This window comes from Cuculus canorus, chromosome 2 (genome assembly GCF_017976375.1).
Source record: "Cuculus canorus isolate bCucCan1 chromosome 2, bCucCan1.pri, whole genome shotgun sequence".
Lineage (NCBI taxonomy): Eukaryota > Metazoa > Chordata > Aves > Cuculiformes > Cuculidae > Cuculus > Cuculus canorus.
The window spans coordinates 127,243,448-127,253,415 of NC_071402.1; the positions used below are offsets into that span (position 1 = coordinate 127,243,448).

At 42.0% G+C, this 9,968-nt stretch overlaps 1 protein-coding gene across 1 annotated transcript; it reads right to left on the bottom strand.

Annotated features, from left to right (window-relative positions):
• Positions 1 to 515: 515 nt before the first annotated feature.
• Positions 516 to 9,396, bottom strand: IL6 (interleukin 6). The gene is made up of 4 exons (XM_054060157.1): positions 3,947 to 9,396; positions 3,683 to 3,796; positions 3,283 to 3,429; positions 516 to 999 (listed from the first exon to the last, which is right to left on the bottom strand). Exons 1-4 carry the CDS (start codon positions 4,172 to 4,174, stop codon positions 808 to 810), a joined length of 681 nt encoding a protein of 226 aa, XP_053916132.1. The 5' UTR covers positions 4,175 to 9,396; the 3' UTR covers positions 516 to 807.
• Between the last annotated feature and the right edge of the window lie 572 nt (positions 9,397 to 9,968).

Below are 9,968 nucleotides of genomic sequence, written 5' to 3' on the forward strand. Positions count from 1 at the left end.
ATGACAGCAGTAAGTCTAATCAGATGATAGTATTCATGTCAAAGCTGTTAATGTGGTATCTTACCATTCTACTTGTTTAAAAGCGATTGCTTGACAATTATAATTTTATGGGGTATTCCTAGTTAAATGTAGGGGGCTAATTGTTTATTTATTTTTCAATAGCAATTATGCTTTATCCTGTTCATTCTTAAGTGCCATGTGCAGTGCATCTGGTTCCTTTATATCCCATTTTAAGAATTATATGTTGATCAAGCTGTGCCTGTAGGGTGTGTATGCACTATATAGGTTACCAACCTCATTATATAGATAAAATTTAAATTCTTGAAAGTGGCTGTTTTGTTAATTGCAGGTATTAAAAATTGGATAGAGTTCCTTAGTCTTATTTAAAGTTCAAACAGCTCATACAGTTGTTTTTATTTAAAATTAGCTTTTATTTGTTCTAAAGATATAAATAAGTCATAAATAACATCTCTCAAATATTTTAAAAAACATAAGTTATACAAATTTTTCTGGCTTCTTCTGAAAATATTTTTCATTGAATACGTATTTAATAAGTTGATATTCTGAATAGTACCATTAGAAATGAAATAAAAGACATTCTTTGTTTAAATTATTTCTAAATATCAGAAAAATAAATAGGAAACATTTTAATAAATATTTTAAATACAATAAATAGGTTCCTAGAAGGAAATAAGAATATATAAAAATGCAAATCATTGTTACTATTTCTGGTTCTTAAAACAGAACAACACTGTCATCTGCCACATGACAGATTTGTAACAAAGGATTGTGCCTGAATTAAAACATTCAGACACTGATACTCCTGGTGTTTTTCAAATAGCGAATGGCCCTCACGGTTTTCTCCATAAATGAAGTAAAGTCTCGGAGGATAAGATGGGTGGTGATTTTCTCTATCCAAGTCTTATCGGACTTCAGCTTGGCATGGAGCGATTCTTGGGTAGCTGAGTCCGGGATGATCACTTCATCAGGATTGATCACCTGTGAAAAAGAAAATATTGGGGTTCCACGGTTATAACTTTGTAATTGAGGTTGTTGGAGAGCATCAGTTTATAATGAGTTCCTGACCACCCTTTCTGGGTAGTGTATTCACCCTTTCTGTGTGGTGGATGGCAGACCTCTGTGGGATGTGTTCTTTCCTAGAGCCCTACTTCTGTGGTGGGATTTGAGGCTGATGTCTGCTATGATTACTGGGGAAGAACTTAGAGGGTCTCGTTTGATCTATATTGTTTGTTCTGGCTTGAATGCAACACCTGGCATCATGGTCCAACTTGCAGGACTGTATAGACTGATACACCTCTCCTGCTATCTGCCAACCACGTGGTTGGTTGGGAAGATGCTAATAGTGATTTGTCCTAAGCTGTACTGGCTGCTTCATCCTGAGTTGTAAGTTAATTAGATGACATTGGAGTACTCTCACATTTTGTAGTAGATTAACAGTTTCCAAAGATGTGAAACTTGTTTAGCTGCTTAGTTCTTACTTTCCATGCATTTAGGCACGTGAGAGACTTAAGCGTTGCCAACTTTGACTGGTATGTGGGATCTTACCTGCGAAATGACTAAAAGGGAGTTATGCTGACTGACAGGTCAGGCCTGGAAAATGCAGGTGGGTACCTTCTGAAAATGGCAGTTACTCATCCAAATCATGGAGCTGTTTTAGACAATTTGGGATCCAGAAGTCTAATAATAAAGTGTCTGCTTCATCCTGCTTTTAGGATCTCTTCTGCCTTTTAACAAGTGACAAAAGCATGCACGCCTCTTTCTGGAACACCTTTCTTTTTTAATAGTATGAATATTCTTGCTGTCCAGACTACTTGAAAGTGGATTCTCATCACACCCCAAGTTACTGGTATATCCACCTCCGTGTTGCGCGCTGTAAAAGTTTGTATCTGGATATCCAGACCAGTATTGTGCTGGTGGATCTACTTGACCACAAGTGGCAGATTCTGTCCTTGCTCCCTTGCCTTAAATAGCAAATAAATTCCTAAACAAAAATGTTCAACCTGGAGGTGAAGACTCCTCTCTCAAAAACTGTAATTTCTACAAGTACAGGTTTTGCTTTTGGTCACTGTGTTTATTTCTGCCTGTTCCAGTTACCTCATTCCTACGAATTTTCCAAAAATTCTAGTCTTCCCCAGTTACGAAACAAACTTTCTGTAAACTCATATATCAAGTTGGAAATCAGTTGTTAGTTGCTGTCTTGTGACATGACTATTCTTCTTAGCTAACACAGTGTGAAAAAAAGCAGGTCAGCTCCCTTTCAGTTTAAGAATGACATAAATAAATAGGTTAGGAAAGCTATGGCAAACACACAATGGGCTTTTCAGATGTCAAAAAGGGGCCTGAAGGAAATAATGCCCAGAGATTTCTGCAGTCCTTACTCACCTGGGTGGTTCTTACTCAGGCAAATAGTTTCCCTGATGACAAAGGAAGTATTTATGTTAAGGGTTATGAATATGAGTGAGAACTGCAGGAATGAAGTGAATTTTTGAAATGTGATCTTTCAAAGCTCTCCCAAGACATAGATGAGTGACAGAAATGAATAGTGTTTAGTTTACCAAATCAAAAGAGAATTGGGTATTTGTAAAGAAGTAAGAGTTTGTAAAGAAGTAAGAGTTAGGTTTTTTTTCCTGGTGATTACAAGGAAAACATGTACTTTTCAACAGGCAGCACATTTTATATGGTCAAGTCACTTACTTACATTCTGGATTTAACTGTTTTCTTTGATTTTTAAGCTACTGAAATCTCAATATACCATACAACTTTGCTTAAAAGTTTGTTTTGGAGAGTTTTGATGTTTAATAATATTGTAACAGGATATTTGCTTTTATTTTTATTTTTTTTTTTTAAAAAAAAAGTTACTTATTTCTGCTTCCCAGGGTGTTGCAGCACTAGAAAGCTTGGACTGAACTGCAGTTCTGCAATTAGGAAGAAGCTCCCTGAGAAATCTTTTTTTCTATCAGCCAGGCAGCATTAGTATATTTGTTCTTCGAACAATATGATGCATTTAATTGTTGGTTTGGAAGTCAGAAATTACAATAGAAAGTAGGAAGAAGAGTGTTTCTTTAGGAAACGAAAGCAAAAGCTTGTAAGACCTGTAAGTTAGTCATGAGGCTAAGTGTCTAAGCATAAGGAACCATCACCTGTTTCTGCTGAGAGAAATGAAAACGGGAAATGTTCAACTTCACATAGCAGCCTCTTTCTCTGACTACACATCAGTGCTAAGCCCTAACAATTATCAGAGTGAATTTAAAACCAACTCACCATCTGTCTTATGGTGCGTGCTAGGTGCTCTGTGCTATAGCACAGCGATTCGATGTTTTGCTTTTCACTGACAAAAGTTTCTTGTACGTATTGAAGGTACGTCTGAAATGTATAAAGCCCACTGGAGATTTTCTTCAAGCATTTATCCTGAAATGAGAAAAGAGTGAGAAAGTCACTTCCAGCTCAGAAATGCCTTGATCGCGATATCGTGCGTGATGTGCAGGTAAGTGGGTGATGCTTAGGCAGAGAGTGGAGGTCTGTGCCACGCCAAAGCCAGCAGGAGCCCGCACAAAGCTTTACGTCAACTTCTTCAGGTTTTTGGACCAGGCGAATAAAACACCGCCGGGGCTTATTGCCCCAGGGATATAGAATTAGACTAGAAAGGAGAACGGTTCCTTGCCTCATCGAAGCCGGCGAGCATACACCCATCTTCCTCCGTCACCTTGGGGAGGTTGAGGTTGTTCCGCACGAGCATTTCCATGCTGTTCTCGCAGACGGTAAACTTCTCGCACATCTAGGGAGAGACAGCGGAGAGGTTTCATCGCACCTTGGCCAGAGGCAGCCAACCCCGGGGGGTGTGTGAGAGAGAAGGAGTGCGGGGGCGAGCGTTCGAGCATCTGAGCGGGTGTGTGAGCGGGGGAGCCCCGAGCGGCGCGGCACCCACCTCCTGCTGCAGCTGGGCGGCCCGGGCGTGCAGCAGCCTGGCCAGCCGCACGCAGTCGGGCAGCGCCTCCCGCCGCCCCGCCGCCGGCTCCAGCTCAGCCTCCCCGGAGGAGTCGGCGGGGGGCAGCGGGGCGGCGGCGGCCCCCGACAGCAGCAGCGGCAGCAGCAGCAGCAGCAGCAGCGCGGCGGGGCGGTCCCGCTCGCAGTCGCAGCCCCGGGGAAACTTCATGACGACGCTGTTTCTCGTCCCTTTCTCCTCGGTGAGGCTGTGGGGTTGAATGAGCTCCGGGCATCCCTGAACGTGTATTTATCGAGGGGGCTTCGAGATTATTCATGGCCCGGGAAAATCCGGCGTGAGAACACGGGGGTGTGTGCGCGGCGGAGCGCGCTGGGCTTGACACAGTGCTCGCCCCTTCTGAACGCCGCGGGATTGTGAAACGGGGCCGGCGGGAGTGAAGTCATCCTGCTCCTGCCCCGTAACTCCTTGAGGCCCGGGACACCCCTGCCCCCGCTCACCTGGACCCGCGGGCCCGAGCCGCTCCCGCAGCCCCCGCCTGCAGGGACCACCCCGGAATCGCACCTGCGTACAGGCATACATTGTATAATCCATGTGTTTTCACATATTTTAATGCTATATATCTTTTATGTTCTTTATAATCTACATAGTTCGGCTGGTTTTTAAACGTATATATATGAAGGAGGGCTACAAAGATGAAGGACCTCCCCTGCGAGGACAGGCTGAGAGAGTTGGGGTTGTTCAGTGTGGAGAAGAGGAGACCTTATAGCGACCTTCCAGTACCTGAAGGGGCTACAAGAAAGCTGGAGAGGGACTGTTCACAAAAACCTTGGAGTGATAGGACGAGGGGCAATGGGTACAAACTGGAGAGGGGCAGATTTAGACTAGATATAAGGAGAATTTCTTCACCATGAGAGCGGTGAAGCACTGGCACAGGTTGCCCAGCGAAGCTGTGGCTGCCCCATCCCTGGAGGTGTTCAAGGCCAGGTTGGATGGGGCCCTGGGCAGCCTGATATAGTGGGATGTCCCTTCCCATGGCAGGGGGGCTGGAATTGGATGATCTTCAAGGTCACTTCCAACCCAAACTATTCTATGATTCTATGAAACTAAATGCGTGTGTTTGGATGCTGGGTATAAGTCGTAAGCTGCCTCTCTCCCTGTGAGCTAGGATGACATAGATCAGGTGCCTGCACTTTAAATGCACAGGGAATGGACCAAAGCCAGGTCCTACAGCTCCAGCAGGAGGGTGGCTGCAGGAAATGCCACGAAGTTCCCTGTTATCTGCTGCCTTATCTCTTTCTGCCTGCCTGGGAGGTGTGGTGGGAATTTTAACCTTTCATGGAGGGACTCTTCACCCAGGGCAAGTGAGCCCATTTGACTCAATTTTGTAGAGGCAAACTGCCAAGGCATCCTGACATTGAACTTCTGGAATGTTTTGACCTGATTTTGGCCAAACGTTTTTAAAAATTAAATTGGTTCCATTTTCTCACACAAGGAAGACCAGAGAAAGACCTGATTCTGCTTCAGGAGGTGCTAACAGGAGGGTAGAGGGTGAGGAGAACAGAACATGGGGCATAAGAGAGATGACAGAGAGACAATACAGTGACCGAAGTTGGGTGTCCTCCTTTGGACTCTCTGTTTTTAAGAAAAAACAGATATTGCTAATTCATTTTCTAAGAATGGCCTGGATAGAGAAGCTCAGGAAAGAAGCAGGGTACTACTGATCTTTTATCTCATGTCCTGGTCTGCCAGTGGCAGAAAGGCAGCTGCAGTAATTTAGCCCAGTAGAGAGGTATTAGCACTGAAACGCAAGTGTGAGGGACTGATTTTCCACAACAGCAATCTCTCTCTTCCTAGTTCCCTGAGCATGACAGAGGGGAGCGATAGCAATAATCTTCTACAACATTAGCTCTCCCTTACCAGATCTGTGGTAGGCATAGGAATAATCCTTGCAATATGTTTACATAGTATCGAATGAAAAGATCCAATTGCAAGGTGCTAAAGGATCAATACAGCCAGATCAGATGAGTTTGGTGCTCCCGACAAGGCCAGTATTTGCCTTCTGATAACCATCAGGGGTAGATAGAGCAGGGACGGGAATTCTTGACTGTGCATAGATGTACATGTCTTGGAGAGCAATTTCCTTGCTCTGCTGGGCAGCTCATAGGCTCTTCACTCAGACAAACTTTTCCTTCACCTTCAGTGAAAACACTGACTATTCCTAAAGTCACCAAAGCTTGGTAGAAGGCTGCACTGCCTTAATAATGTCTTTTCAGCAGAAATTCTGTAAGTTGGTCTCGTTTGTAGCTCTGTAATTTTTAATTTTTTAACTTTGTTTTATGAGTTGTCATTTTCCCCTTGTGTCATGAAAATGCCTGTTTCTTAGCAATTTCCAGTAAACGTTTTTGTGCTGATCACTGCTATATGGGGAACAGTTGTACTAATTTGTGTAGTTGTATCTTCAGAGTGGAATAAAAGCAGTATTCAACTGTTGTTCCTCATCTAAAAGCCTCTAATCCTCCGGTTATTATTGTCTCCTTTTGCATTTTGGGGTTTTGTTTACTCTTTTAAATGACTGTCCCCGTGACTTTTCAGAAGTACAAAGTATACTTGCATGCTTCAGTGGAAGTTGCTCATTAATGCCTTGGAAACTCATTTTTGATAAGGTAGGACAATGCACAGCATTCAAGGGAAGGAGGAACTCAAATTTACACAATACTTCTGCTATTACTCTGGACAGTTTCTAGTGGAACAGCACTTTTTAAATCACTGCAGCACATAGAAGAAATACTTTGCACTGATCTATCTATAGTAATGGTTAAAGTCTGGGGAGGGCTTAAAGGGAGTTAATTAATCTGCACTGTACTACACTGAGCAACACTGATTCATTAGCAGCCACATTGTTCAAAATTTAGTAAGCTCTGAACAAACAGCACTTGCTTATGAGTTAGCTGCCAGTCAGGTGATTTGCCTGTTAGTACTTCAAAATCTGTGAGTAGCATTACTGAGACACTATTTTCTAGATACAGAGGACTTTCTTTGCTGCATAGCATCCTTACAATACTGCAGATTACTGTTCTTAATTTCGCTGTACAGGTTCTTTTGTAGTCATTTATACTATAGAACAGGTGGCTACATCCTGATACACAAAACCTTCCTAAGGTGGGATTTCAGAAATTTATAGTTCAGCAATGAGCGTTACTACTATACATTTCTGTGGAAGCAGAGGGGCCAGTTCTGAATGTTGTAATACATCTCTCCTCTCAGATGGTCCACACATGAAAATTACCCCTGATTACAGTTGAGGGTGAGTTTATAGCCAAGGAGCCAATGCAGGATCATCTTGTGTGTCAAACTCTATTTTCTAGGATCAGTATGGTGACTTATAGATGCATTCCAGAACAGTTTCTATTTCTTCTAGAACTGCTCTGCCTGAGAGCAAGCCCCTGCCACAAAATTTCAGGTTTGCAGACAGGGGTCTGTTTTCAGTAGAGGTGGGTGACACCAGCATGGAAATGCTGCTGTCACTGAAGAGTTCAACAGACTGCAGAGCTGTCATGGATGGTTAAACCTTGTCACCCGTCTTCTGTCAGCCATCACACACATCTGCACAAGGAACCCCACCATGGGCTGAAGTAAAACTTGCAACTAGCGGCAGCAGGAAAGCTTGCCTGCTGAATTCTGTGAGTCAACTAAATGGCTATATAAATGTCATTCCTAGACAGAGAAATAATGTTTCACTCTGATTTATTTGTGTGTTTGGTTTGACTATTTTCTCTTTCTAACAAATGCCAGTGTTCTACAGTAGTAAAACAAACTACTAATATTTATTCGGAGATTATGACTTCAGACTGTACTGTTGATAATAGGAGAAGGAATACAACGGAAAATGTGGTATTCTTCTATAAAAGTGTTAGTTTGTGTGTGGGAGAAAATGCCAGTTGTTAGTAGACCATTCAAATGGGATCATGACAATGACTAAACAAATAACTTCCAGATATCTTGAATGAGGAGGAAAACTGATGTCCAGTTCCCCTGACATATTTCTAGTTGAGTCCCTTAAAGTTTGGAATGAGGAATCTTGAGTCCCTACAGATCATGAAATAGGTGGAGATGAGTTCTTTGTAGTCCATCAAGATGTGAACACTTCACCTATTCTAGAGCTCATTTCTTTTAAGGTTCTCTATATTGAGCATTCGCTGACATTACAGGATCTGTAAACACTTACATGCCTCCTCTCTACATTTTCCAGAGTTTTTGTGGTACGAAGCATTATAGTAGTATCATCTTCAATGGTCTCCATCAAAAATCCCAAGTTTCAAAACTGTAAACTTTTGTTGTCCATGTGTTTTCAAATAAATAGTCACCACTGGCTCTGCTAAGAGCCTGGATGTGTGAGTGTTAACCTAAGCTGCCCTGTGCTGTGTATATTTGAAGTAACAGGTTGAACAGGTCAATAATATCCCGTGTTCATTTTTCTTGTAAGCAAACATTGCTCTGAGAAGCTGCAAATCACCCAAGAGTACTGGTGCGCTTGCTAACAGCCCTTTGCTTTTGTGGCTTTGCAAGTTCTTTGATTCTCTGTTGGTCATCTGCCAGGGAATTGCAGAGTAGTTTGGGGATTTTTTGGTGAAAAGCTCTGGGGACTACTCATTTTTTTTCCCTAAAGACAGACTTGCATCATTTTTAAATGAGACTAGGATGTGTAGTAATAGACTTAATTTTTTTTCTTGAGTGTATCATATGCAAATATAATGAATTTCCATATCTTAAGCTAAATCAGAGGCTTAGAGGAAAAAGTCTTAGCTTTAAATTATGTCCTGATTTTCGGCTTTCTCTGCTTAATCTTGAGAGGAGAAATCATGCTATGGTCTTCTCTAGTCAAGTGCCAGGCTGGCAGGTGTGCAGTCCTAGATGAAAGAAGTCCTGGAGATAACTGTTTTTAGGGAATATCTGAATGTCACAGGTCACTTTAAATAGACACATCTCCTTCAAATCAAAACAATTGCAGGGATTTTAACTCTGGAATGGGAGTATTGTAACACTCACCAGGGAACGTAGGTTTGCAGTGGGAGCACTTTGCTGCTGTGGCTGCACTGATAACCAGCATCAGGAAGCAAGTCCATGAACTTTTCTCATGGGAAAGAAAGGGAAAGGTAGCTCCTGCAGTGTCTCCATCATGGCACAGTGTGGGTGATGCCTTTTCATAGGGCACCAGAGCAGAGAACTGGCTGAGTTAGAAGTACATTAATGGCCTTTTGTCTTTCACAAGCATGATACCTGCACACTAACTGTTATCTGGTTTGTGATCATACTCTGACAATGCACTGTTTTGACAAGAATTCCATTTTATGAGTATTATGTTTTACATTATTGTTGGGCTATGCTTCTACAAAAAAATCTCTGTCCCCTTATAAAAATAAATTGACTGTAAATTCCACTTGTGTTTAAGGAAATTCTTGTTTTCCTTCGAGCTCTCTTTTAAACTGGAAGATGAAAATTCAAAGAAGTTGTGTGACAAAGGAGAAGAGTTAAGTTTTTCAGTCACTGGAGAAGATGATGAAGCTGAAAAGAGAACACAGTGAGGAGCCTGAGCCTATGGGAGATACTGAATGGTATAAGTATCTTTATTGTTTGCTATTTTTAACATAGAATCATAGAATCATAGGTTTGAAAGGACCCACTGGGTCATTGAGTCCAACCATAACATATTACATTAGAGGTAAATTGTGTTTTACAAAGCATTCAAAAGCCAAGTTCTCTCTCCAAGGAGCTTGCTCAATACCAAAGGAAACTGAAGGGGTGTCAATGTTTATCCATAAGGTAATCACACTCGTGAATGCACACCAAATCGAGTTCAGTTCAGTAATCACAGGATCTATTTCACTCTTTCATAAAAGCTCAATGTGTTGCTCAATGAGACCTTTGTAGATGTGTTTACCTTCATTCATGCCTAATATTCTGATGCCCATAATCTCTTTATCAGACTTTTGGATTGTCTTTTAGA